Here is a 12614-nt window from a genome sequence, read left to right as displayed (position 1 = left end):
GATCATTTGAAAATGAGAGATAAAAGAAAGCAAGAGAGAAAAGAAAGTGGAGAGAAAAAGGGGAAAGAGAGTGGAAGAGAGCAAGAAAAAGAGAGAAAAACACAAAATTTGTTTATAAAAGAAAAAGAGGTGAAAAAGGCTATACAATTGAAAAAGCCAATGCTCTTACTTTTGAGTAAAGAGTGTAATAATATCAAAGATGCCAGTCCTACTAATTCTCTTCCAAATGAGGTTTCTTCTTTGTTGCAGGAATTTGAAGATGTCTTTCCCAAAGAGGTGCCTCATGGACTGCCTCCTCTAAGAGGCATTGAACATCAAATTGATCTCGTGCCGGGAGCTGCATTGCCTAATAGGCCAGCCTATAGGAGTAACCCCCAAGAGACCAAGGAGATTCAGAGACAGGTTGAAGACTTGATGAAAAGAGGATGGGTGCAAGAAAGCTTAAGTCCATGTGCAGTCCCAGTCCTTTTAGTGCCTAAGAAAGATGGAACCTGGAGAATGTGCACTGACTGTAGAGCCATCAATAACATCACGGTAAAGTATAGACATCCTATTCCTAGATTGGATGATTTATTGGATGAATTGCATGGTGCTTGTTTCTTCTCTAAAATTGATTTAAAAAGTGGATACCATCAAATTAGGATTAGAGAAGGGGATGAATGGAAAACAGCTTTTAAAACTAAATATGGGCTGTATGAATGGTTGGTTATGCCCTTTGGTTTAACCAATGCTCCTAGTACCTTCATGAGACTAATGAATCATGTGTTAAGGGAGTTTCTAGGAAAGTTTGTTATGGTTTATTTTGATGATATTCTGATTTATAGCAAATCCTATGATGATCATCTTGTGCACTTGAGGTATGTTGTGGAAGCACTAAGGCATGAGAAATTGTATGCTAACATGGAAAAATGTGTGTTTTGTATAGACCATGTTGTTTTTCTTGGTTTTGTTGTTAGCTCACAAGGAGTGCAAGTTGATCAAGAGAAGGTGAAATCTATTCAAGAGTGGCCAACTCCTAAGAATGTAAGTGAGGTGAGAAGCTTTCATGGCTTAGCTAGTTTCTATAGGAGATTTGTTAAAGATTTCAGTACCATAGCTGCACCCTTGAATGAAGTGATTAAAAGGCATGTTGGTTTTAAATGGGGTGAAAAACAAGAGAAAGCCTTTGCTGCCCTCAAAGATAAATTAACTCATGCACCTATTCTTGTATTGCCTAATTTTTCTAAATCTTTTGAGATTGAATGTGATGCATCTAATGTGGGGATAGGGGCTGTTTTGATGCAAGAGGGGCATCCCATTGCCTATTTTAGTGAAAAAACTGAATGGGGCTACTCTTAATTATTCCACATATGATAAGGAATTGTATGCATTGGTAAGGGCTTTGCAAACATGGCAACACTATCTCTTGCCCAAAGAGTTTGTCATCAACAGTGACCATGAGTCCTTAAAGTACTTAAAAGGACAAGGCAAGCTTAACAAAAGGCATGCCAAATGGGTAGAGTTCTTGGAGCAGTTTCCCTGTGTGATCAAGCACAAGAAAGGTAAGTCTAATGTAGTTGCAGATGCACTTTCAAGAAGGTATGCTTTGTTCTCTACTCTTGAAACTAAGTTTATTGGTTTTGATCATATTAAGGCATTATATGAGCATGATCCAGACTTTGCACAAATCTATGAAACTTGTGTGGATGCTGCTCAAAATGGATTCTTTAGGCATAATGATTACTTATTTAAAGAAAAGAGATTGTGTGTTCCTAAAGGTTCTATTAGGGAATTACTTGCGAAAGAGGCACATGCGGGGGGATTAATGGGACATTTTGGAATCCAAAAGACTCTAGACATGCTGCATGAACATTTTTATTGGCCACACATGAAGCGTGATGTACATAAATTGTGTGAAAGATGCATTGTATGTAAGCAATCTAAGTCTAAATTATTGCCTCATGGGTTGTATACTCCTTTACCTGTTCCAGATTGCCCTTGGATTGATATTTCTATGGATTTTGTGTTAGGACTACCTCGGTCTAAAAATGGTAAAGATTCTATTTTTGTTGTGGTGGACAGGTTTTCGAAGATGGCACATTTTATTCCGTGCAAAAAAGTTGATGATGCAATCCATATTGCTGATTTGTTCTTCAAGGAAGTGGTAAGACTCCATGGACTTCCAAGAAGCATTGTCTCTGATCGTGATACTAAATTCTTAAGCCATTTTTGGAGGACATTATGGAGTAAGTTGGGGACTAAACTTCTCTTTTCTACTACTTGTCATCCACAAACTGATGGCCAAACTGAGGTAGTGAATAGAACTCTTTCTTCTCTTTTGAGGGCTGTAATTAAAAAGAACATCAAGTCATGGGAACAATGTTTGCCCCATGTTGAGTTTGCATATAACCGGGCAGTTCATAGTGCTACTCATTATTCTCCTTTTGAAATTGTTTATGGCTTTAACCCTCTCACTCCTCTTGATTTGCTACCTTTGCCTAACAACTCTATTTTTCAACATAAAGATGGTAAGAGTAAGGCTGAATATGTTCGAAAACTACATGAAAGGGTAAAAGTAAAAATTGAGAAAAAGGTAGAGAGCTATGCTAAGCAGGCAAATAAAGGAAGGAAGAAGGTACTTTTTGAACCAGGTGATTGGGTTTGGGTTCATTTGCGAAAAGAGAGGTTCCCTTCCCAAAGGAAATCTAAGCTTCAACCAAGAGGAGATGGCCCTTTCCAAGTGCTGTCCAAAATTAATGATAATGCCTACAAAATAGACCTTCCTGGTGAGTATGGTGTAAGTGCTACTTTTAATGTGGCTGATTTGTCCCTTTTTGATGCAGGAGACGAGGATTACAATTTGAGGACAAATTCTTCTAAAGAAGGAGGGAATGATGAGGACATAGGAGGTGGCATGACCAAGACAACAAACTTGGAGGACATACAAGGTCTTGGAGGCCCAATGACAAGAGCAAAAGCTAAAAAGGCTAAAGAGGCTCTAAATCTCTTGGTGACCACTTTACTTGAGACAAGCCCAAGTCTAAAGGAAGAAGAGCCCAAAATGATACACTTAATTAAAATTGAAGACCTTGAAGAATAAGCCTCAATGGATATGCATGAAGGCTTTATTTTACTTGGCCCAAATTCTGCACTTAATTTTTTATATTTAGTTAAACTTTTTGTAATAAGGCTTATTGGGCTGGATTATTGGGTTGTCTATCTTCTTTTATGTGTAAGTACTTTTAGGTTAAACTCAATATGGTTGTTGCCCACTATATAAGGGAACACCATGGCTTTTGAAGACACAAACCCATCAAACTTCTGAGTCCTAAGCCATCTTCCGCAATTCACTCCTTGGTTTCTCTTGCCTCAAATTGATCCCTTGTGCTTCAACTTCTCAAGGCTTCATCGCTTTTGGACAGATCAGTGTGTGCGCGCTAGGAACTTCCTTCTCGGGTTAATCCACCTTGGAGCTTCAAACTAAGATTCCTAAGGCCTAGTTGCTTGTCTCATGCTTTGCCAGATCTGAATCTGATCACTTGTGCTTCAACTTCTCAAGGCTTCTTAGCTTTTGGACAGATCAGTGTGTGCGCGCTAGGAACTTCCTTCTTGAGTTAATCCACCTTGGAGCTTCAAACTAAGATTCCTAAGGCCTAGTTGCTTGTCTCATGCTTTGCCAGATCTGAATCCACACCCATGTGTACAAGACTTGAAGGAACGAGTGTCCACCTTGCATCTTTCATTTTTAGCTTTGTGCATTGGCACTTTGTTGCTTGGCTTCTTTCACCCTTATAGCCTTCAAATTTGTCTCATGTGGTAAGATTCAAACCCATCAAATTTCTGAGTCCTAAGCCCTCTTCCGAAATTCATTCCTTGGTTTCTCTTGCCTCAAAGTGATCCCTTGTGTTTCAACTTCTCAAGGCTTCATCGCTTTTGGACAGATCAGTGTGTGCGCGCTAGGAACTTCCTTCTCGGGTTAATCCACCTTGGAGCTTCAAACTAAGATTCCTAAGGCCTAGTTGCTTGTCTCATGCTTTGCCAGATCTGAATCCACACCCATGTGTACAAGACTTGAAGGAACGAGTGTCCACCTTGCATCTTTCATTTTTAGCTTTGTGCATTGGCACTTTGTTGCTTGGCTTCTTTCACCCTTATAGCCTTCAAATTTGTCACATGTGGTAAGATTCAAACGCATCAAATTTCTGAGTCCTAAGCCCTCTTCCTCAATACACTCCTTGGTTTCTCTTGCCTCAAAGTGATCCCTTGTGCTTCAACTTCTCAAGGCTTCATCGCTGTTGGACAGATCAGTGTGTGCGCGCTAGGAACTTCTTTCTCGAGTTAATACACCTTGGAGCTTCAAACTAAGATTCCTAAGGCCTAGTTGCTTGTCTCATGCTTTGCCAGATCTGAATCCACACCCATGTGTACAAGACTTGAAGGAACGAGTGTCCACCTTGCATCTTTCATTTTTAGCTTTGTGCATTGGCACTTTGTTGCTTGGCTTCTTTCACCCTTATAGCCTTCAAATTTGTCTCATGTGGTAAGATTCAAACCCATCAAATTTCTGAGTCCTAAGCCCTCTTCCGCAATTCACTCCTTGGTTTCTCTTGCCTCAAAGTGATCCCTTGTGTTTCAACTTCTCAAGGCTTCATCGCTTTTGGACAGATCAGTGTGTGCGCGCTAGGAACTTCCTTCTCGGGTTAATCCACCTTGGAGCTTCAAACTAAGATTCCTAAGGCCTAGTTGCTTGTCTCATGCTTTGCCAGATCTGAATCCACACCCATGTGTACAAGACTTGAAGGAACGAGTGTCCACCTTGCATCTTTCATTTTTAGCTTTGTGCATTGGCACTTTGTTGCTTGGCTTCTTTCACCCTTATAGCCTTCAAATTTGTCTCATGTGGTAAGATTCAAACCCATCAAATTTCTGAGTCCTAAGCCCTCTTCCGCAATTCACTCCTTGGTTTCTCTTGCCTCAAAGTGATCCCTTGTGCTTCAACTTCTCAAGGCTTCATCGCTTTTGGACAGATCAGTGTGTGCGCGCTAGGAACTTCCTTCTCGGGTTAATCCACCTTGGAGCTTCAAACTAAGATTCCTAAGGCCTAGTTGCTTGTCTCATGCTTTGCCAGATCTGAATCCACACCCATGTGTACAAGACTTGAAGGAACGAGTGTCCACCTTGCATCTTTCATTTTTAGCTTTGTGCATTGGCACTTTGTTGCTTGGCTTCTTTCACCCTTATAGCCTTCAAATTTGTCTCATGTGGTAAGATTCAAACCCATCAAATTTCTGAGTCCTAAGCCCTCTTCCGCAATTCACTCCTTGGTTTCTCTTGCCTCAAAGTGATCCCTTGTGTTTCAACTTCTCAAGGCTTCATCGCTTTTGGACAGATCAGTGTGTGCGCGCTAGGAACTTCCTTCTCGGGTTAATCCACCTTGGAGCTTCAAACTAAGATTCCTAAGGCCTAGTTGCTTGTCTCATGCTTTGCCAGATCTGAATCCACACCCATGTGTACAAGACTTGAAGGAACGAGTGTCCACCTTGCATCTTTCATTTTTAGCTTTGTGCATTGGCACTTTGTTGCTTGGCTTCTTTCACCCTTATAGCCTTCAAATTTGTCTCATGTGGTAAGATTCAAACCCATCAAATTTCTGAGTCCTAAGCCCTCTTCCGCAATTCACTCCTTGGTTTCTCTTGCCTCAAAGTGATCCCTTGTGCTTCAACTTCTCAAGGCTTCATCGCTTTTGGACAGATCAGTGTGTGCGCGCTAGGAACTTCCTTCTCGGGTTAATCCACCTTGGAGCATCAAACTAAGATTCCTATGGCCTAGTTGCTTGTCTTATGCTTTGCCAGATCTGAATCCACACCCATGCGTACAAGACGAACGAGTGTCCACCTTGCATCTTTCACTTTTAGCTTTTTGCATTGGCACTTTGTTGCTTGGCTTCTTTCACCCTTATAGCCTTCAAATGTGTCTCATGTGGTAAGATTCAAACCCATCAAATTTCTGAGTCCTAAGCCCTCTTCCGCAATTCACTCCTTGGTTTCTCTTGCCTCAAAGTGATCCCTTGTGCTTCAACTTCTCAAGGCTTCATCGCTTTTGGACAGATCAGTGTGTGCGCGCTAGGAACTTCCTTCTCGGGTTAATCCACCTTGGAGCTTCAAACTAAGATTCCTAAGGCCTAGTTGCTTGTCTCATGCTTTGCCAGATCTGAATCCACACCCATGTGTACAAGACTTGAAGGAACGAGTGTCCACCTTGCATCTTTCATTTTTAGCTTTGTGCATTGGCACTTTGTTGCTTGGCTTCTTTCACCCTTATAGCCTTCAAATTTGTCTCATGTGGTAAGATTCAAACCCATCAAATTTCTGAGTCCTAAGCCCTCTTCCGCAATTCACTCCTTGGTTTCTCTTGCCTCAAAGTGATCCCTTGTGCTTCAACTTCTCAAGGCTTCATCGCTTTTGGACAGATCAGTGTGTGCGCGCTAGGAACTTCCTTCTCGGGTTAATCCACCTTGGAGCTTCAAACTAAGATTCCTAAGGCCTAGTTGCTTGTCTCATGCTTTGCCAGATCTGAATCCACACCCATGTGTACAAGACTTGATGGAACGAGTGTCCACCTTGCATCTTTCATTTTTAGCTTTGTGCATTGGCACTTTGTTGCTTGGCTTCTTTCACCCTTATAGCCTTCAAATTTGTCTCATGTGGTAAGATTCAAACCCATCAAATTTCTGAGTCCTAAGCCCTCTTCCGCAATTCACTCCTTGGTTTCTCTTGCCTCAAAGTGATCCCTTGTGCTTCAACTTCTCAAGGCTTCATCGCTTTTGGACAGATCAGTGTGTGCGCGCTAGGAACTTCCTTCTCGGGTTAATCCACCTTGGAGCTTCAAACTAAGATTCCTAAGGCCTAGTTGCTTGTCTCATGCTTTGCCAGATCTGAATCCACACCCATGTGTACAAGACTTGAAGGAACGAGTGTCCACCTTGCATCTTTCATTTTTAGCTTTGTGCATTGGCACTTTGTTGCTTGGCTTCTTTCACCCTTATAGCCTTCAAATTTGTCTCATGTGGTAAGATTCAAACCCATCAAATTTCTGAGTCCTAAGCCCTCTTCCGCAATTCACTCCTTGGTTTCTCTTGCCTCAAAGTGATCCCTTGTGCTTCAACTTCTCAAGGCTTCATCGCTTTTGGACAGATCAGTGTGTGCGCGCTAGGAACTTCCTTCTCGGGTTAATCCACCTTGGAGCTTCAAACTAAGATTCCTAAGGCCTAGTTGCTTGTCTCATGCTTTGCCAGATCTGAATCCACACCCATGTGTACAAGACTTGAAGGAACGAGTGTCCACCTTGCATCTTTCATTTTTAGCTTTGTGCATTGGCACTTTGTTGCTTGGCTTCTTTCACCCTTATAGCCTTCAAATTTGTCTCATGTGGTAAGATTCAAACCCATCAAATTTCTGAGTCCTAAGCCCTCTTCCGCAATTCACTCCTTGGTTTCTCTTGCCTCAAAGTGATCCCTTGTGCTTCAACTTCTCAAGGCTTCATCGCTTTTGGACAGATCAGTGTGTGCGCGCTAGGAACTTCCTTCTCGGGTTAATCCACCTTGGAGCTTCAAACTAAGATTCCTAAGGCCTAGTTGCTTGTCTCATGCTTTGCCAGATCTGAATCCACACCCATGTGTACAAGACTTGAAGGAACGAGTGTCCACCTTGCATCTTTCATTTTTAGCTTTGTGCATTGGCACTTTGTTGCTTGGCTTCTTTCACCCTTATAGCCTTCAAATTTGTCTCATGTGGTAAGATTCAAACCCATCAAATTTCTGAGTCCTAAGCCCTCTTTCGCAATTCACTCCTTGGTTTCTCTTGCCTCAAATTGATCCCTTGTGCTTCAACTTCTCAAGGCTTCATCGCTTTTGGACAGATCAGTGTGTGCGCGCTAGGAACTTCCTTCTCGGGTTAATCCACCTTGGAGCTTCAAACTAAGATTCCTAAGGCCTAGTTGCTTGTCTCATGCTTTGCCAGATCTGAATCCACACCCATGTGTACAAGACTTGAAGGAACGAGTGTCCACCTTGCATCTTTCATTTTTAGCTTTGTGCATTGGCACTTTGTTGCTTGGCTTCTTTCACCCTTATAGCCTTCAAATTTGTCTCATGTGGTAAGATTCAAACCCATCAAATTTCTGAGTCCTAAGCCCTCTTCCGCAATTCACTCCTTGGTTTCTCTTGCCTCAAAGTGATCCCTTGTGCTTCAACTTCTCAAGGCTTCATCGCTTTTGGACAGATCAGTGTGTGCGCGCTAGGAACTTCCTTCTCGGGTTAATCCACCTTGGAGCTTCAAACTAAGATTCCTAAGGCCTAGTTGCTTGTCTCATGCTTTGCCAGATCTGAATCCACACCCATGTGTACAAGACTTGAAGGAACGAGTGTCCACCTTGCATCTTTCATTTTTAGCTTTGTGCATTGGCACTTTGTTGCTTGGCTTCTTTCACCCTTATAGCCTTCAAATTTGTCTCATGTGGTAAGATTCAAACCCATCAAATTTCTGAGTCCTAAGCCCTCTTCCGCAATTCACTCCTTGGTTTCTCTTGCCTCAAAGTGATCCCTTGTGCTTCAACTTCTCAAGGCTTCATCGCTTTTGGACAGATCAGTGTGTGCGCGCTAGAAACTTCCTTCTCGGGTTAATCCACCTTGGAGCTTCAAACTAAGATTCCTAAGGCCTAGTTGCTTGTCTCATGCTTTGCCAGATCTGAATCCACACCCATGTGTACAAGACTTGAAGGAACGAGTGTCCACCTTGCATCTTTCATTTTTAGCTTTGTGCATTGGCACTTTGTTGCTTGGCTTCTTTCACCCTTATAGCCTTCAAATTTGTGTCATGTGGTAAGATTCAAACCCATCAAATTTCTGAGTCCTAAGCCCTCTTCCGCAATTCACTCCTTGGTTTCTCTTGCCTCAAAGTGATCCCTTGTGCTTCAACTTCTCAAGGCTTCATCGCTTTTGGACAGATCAGTGTGTGCGCGCTAGGAACTTCCTTCTCGGGTTAATCCACCTTGGAGCTTCAAACTAAGATTCCTAAGGCCTAGTTGCTTGTCTCATGCTTTGCCAGATCTGAATCCACACCCATGTGTACAAGACTTGAAGGAACGAGTGTCCACCTTGCATCTTTCATTTTTAGCTTTGTGCATTGGCACTTTGTTGCTTGGCTTCTTTCACCCTTATAGCCTTCAAATTTGTCTCATGTGGTAAGATTCAAACCCATCAAATTTCTGAGTCCTAAGCCCTCTTCCGCAATTCACTCCTTGGTTTCTCTTGCCTCAAAGTGATCCCTTGTGCTTCAACTTCTCAAGGCTTCATCGCTTTTGGACAGATCAGTGTGTGCGCGCTAGGAACTTCCTTCTCGGGTTAATCCACCTTGGAGCTTCAAACTAAGATTCCTAAGGCCTAGTTGCTTGTCTCATGCTTTGCCAGATCTGAATCCACACCCATGTGTACAAGACTTGAAGGAACGAGTGTCCACCTTGCATCTTTCATTTTTAGCTTTGTGCATTGGCACTTTGTTGCTTGGCTTCTTTCACCCTTATAGCCTTCAAATTTGTCTCATGTGGTAAGATTCAAACCCATCAAATTTCTGAGTCCTAAGCCCTCTTCCGCAATTCACTCCTTGGTTTCTCTTGCCTCAAAGTGATCCCTTGTGCTTCAACTTCTCAAGGCTTCATCGCTTTTGGACAGATCAGTGTGTGCGCGCTAGAAACTTCCTTCTCGGGTTAATCCACCTTGGAGCTTCAAACTAAGATTCCTAAGGCCTAGTTGCTTGTCTCGTGCTTTGCCAGATCTGAATCAACACCCATGAGTACAAGACTTCAAGGAACGAGTGTCCAACTTGCATCTTTCATTTTTAGCTTTGTGCATTGGCACTTTGTTGCTTGGCTTCTTTCACCCTTATAGCCTTCAAATTTGTCTCATGTGGTAAGATTCAAACCCATCAAATTTCTGAGTCCTAAGCCCTCTTCCGCAATTCACTCCTTGGTTTCTCTTGCCTCAAAGTGATCCCTTGTGCTTCAACTTCTCAAGGCTTCATCGCTTTTGGACAGATCAGTGTGTGCGCGCTAGGAACTTCCTTCTCGGGTTAATCCACCTTGGAGCTTCAAACTAAGATTCCTAAGGCCTAGTTGCTTGTCTCATGCTTTGCCAGATCTGAATCCACACCCTTGGAGCTTCAAACTAAGGCACATTTCGGAAATTGTTTGAGCGGATCGATGAAATGCTTCAAGTGCGGCCAAGATGGACACTTCATCAAAGATTGTCCACAATGGAGGGAACAACAGCCAGTTGCTGAGGCACCAAGGATGGGCAGAGTCTACACCCTGGATCAACATGTGGCAGACCAGGCAGCCGAACTAGTTAAAGGTACGATCAATATATGTGGTGAAGAACTATCTCTTTTATTTGACTCTGGTGCTACCAATTCCTTCATTGCTAACTATGTGGCAAAAGCCTTTAACTTAACTGTGAGCCCAATGCAATCCCCAATGCAAGTCACCTCTGCGACCGGAGAAATGACAGTGTCTCACTTCATATGTAGAAGTGTAGAATTCAGATACGAAGGGAAGAAGTACAACCAAGACTTCATAATTCTCCCCTTAGCCAAACTAAACCTAATATTGGGCATGGACTGGCTGGCCAAACAACGCGTAGTAATTGATTGTAGCAGCCGAAGTATAATGGTCGGCGGGGAAATGATGGAGACCCCACTCCCCAGTACTTCACCGATCGAAGCAAGAGATTGTACTTTCATGCTAATAGCCGGCCTAGTAGGTGCAAGCGAGATATCGCTGATGAACATTCTCGTGGTTAAAGAATTTGAGGATGTATTTCCTAATGACATTACCACCTTTCCCCCTGAAAGGGAAGTTGAGTTCTCTATTGAACTTATAACCGGGGTTGGGCCAATCTCAATTTCACCCTACCGCATGTCTCCTCTTGAACTGGTAGAATTGAAGAAGCAGCTAGAAGACTTGATAGGGAAGAATTTCATCCGACCCAGTGTGTCCCCGTGGGGAGCACCAGTTCTATTTGTAAAGAAGAAGGACGGGTCAATGAGACTTTGCACGGACTATCGGCAACTCAACAAAGTGACTGTCAAGAACAGGTACCCCTTGCCTCGTATCGAGGACTTAATTGATCAGTTAAGAGGTGCGAAGGTGTTTTTGAAGATCGATCTCCGGTCAGGATACCACCAGATCCGAATCAAGCTGGAAGACATCCCTAAGACAGCCTTCAGATCAAGATACGGAACTACGAGTACCTGGTCATTCCCTTCGGATTGACTAATGCCCCGGCAGTATTCATGGGCTACATGAATCAGATCTTTCAACCTTACTTGGATCGTTTTGTGGTCGTATTCATCGACGACATACTAATCTACTCGAAGAGCAAAGAAGAGCATGAAGAACACTTGAGAACTGTGCTACATATATTGCGGAAGAAGCAACTATATGCAAAACCATCGAAGTGTGAATTCTGGCTGCCACAGATCCAATTTCTTGGACATGTAATCTCAGATGAAGGAGTAGCAGTGGATCCCAGTAACATCGAAGCAATAGTAAACTGGGAACGACCAAAGACTGTCACGGAAATAAGAAGCTTCCTTGGGCTAGCAGGATATTATCGAAGATTCATAGAAGGATTCTCGAAGAGGGTGTTGCCACTCACCCGATTAACAAGAAAGGAAGTCCCTTTCGTGTGGACCCAAGAATGTGAGACCTATTTCCAAGAGTTAAAAAGAATGCTGACAACAGCTCCAGTACTGACGCTGCCAGACCCAGAGGAACCATTCGACTGTATTGTGATGCCTCCAAGATAGGCTTGGGATGTGTACTTATGCAACACGGCAGACCAGTAGCGTATGCATCCTGACAACTGAAGCCGCACGAAGAAAACTACCCCACACACGATCTGGAATTAGCTGCGATCGTGTTTGCCTTGAAGATATGGCGTCATCACTTGTACGACGCAACGGTAACAGTGTACAGTGATCACAAGAGCCTCAAGTATTTATTTGATCAAAACGAGTTGAACATGAGACAGCGCCGTTGGATGGAGTTCATAAAGGACTACAATTTCGAATTGCAATACCACCCCAGCAAGGCGAATGTAGTCGCAGATGCCTTGAGCAGAAAAACTAGAGGAGTTGCGAGCATGATGATAGCCGAGCATCGACTAATAGAGGAATTCCGGGACTTGACCTTAGCAGTGGCAAATAGCGAATGCGAGGCCGAATATTGGGCGGTGCAGATCTTAGACGAATTACTAGAAAAGATCAAACATGCTCAGCAAGTCGTCGACTGCTTGAAGAGACTGAGGAATCAATCTGGTGTTAGCCTGAACCAGCAAGGCATAATCACTTTCCAAGGGAGGATAGTTGTCCCTGCAAAACTGCTGAGGGAGGAAGTCATGGAGATGGCGCATAAGAGTCAATATTCAATACACCCAGGAGCCACCAAGATGTACGCAGATTTGAAGAAGAACTTTTGGTGGAAAGGGATGAAAAGAGACGTGGGCAGGTACGTGAGCAAATGCATGGTGTGCCAGAAACCAAAGATTGAACATCAGCGACCGGCAGGCACCCTACAGCCCT

General features: G+C 43.2%; 1 protein-coding gene across 1 annotated transcript; it reads left to right on the top strand.

Moving 5' to 3' along the window:
• The first annotated feature begins 11324 nt into the window (after positions 1–11324).
• Positions 11325–11840, top strand: LOC133284147 (uncharacterized mitochondrial protein AtMg00860-like). Its single transcript, XM_061481139.1, has one exon. It carries the CDS (start codon positions 11325–11327, stop codon positions 11838–11840), a length of 516 nt encoding a protein of 171 aa, XP_061337123.1.
• Positions 11841–12614: the final 774 nt, after the last annotated feature.

The sequence above is a fragment of the Gastrolobium bilobum genome, unplaced genomic scaffold, assembly GCF_033153095.1.
Source record: "Gastrolobium bilobum isolate Gb01-03AN ecotype WA unplaced genomic scaffold, APGP_CSIRO_Gbil_v1 utg2808, whole genome shotgun sequence".
NCBI lineage: Eukaryota > Viridiplantae > Streptophyta > Magnoliopsida > Fabales > Fabaceae > Gastrolobium > Gastrolobium bilobum.
The sequence above is the reverse complement of the archived record's forward strand: the minus strand, read 5'-3'. Positions and strand labels throughout refer to the sequence as shown.

Coding starts and splice junctions, on each gene's coding strand:
- LOC133284147 (XM_061481139.1), top strand. CDS start 11,325: ATGGGCTACATGAATCAGATCTTTCAACCTTACTTGGATCGTTTTGTG.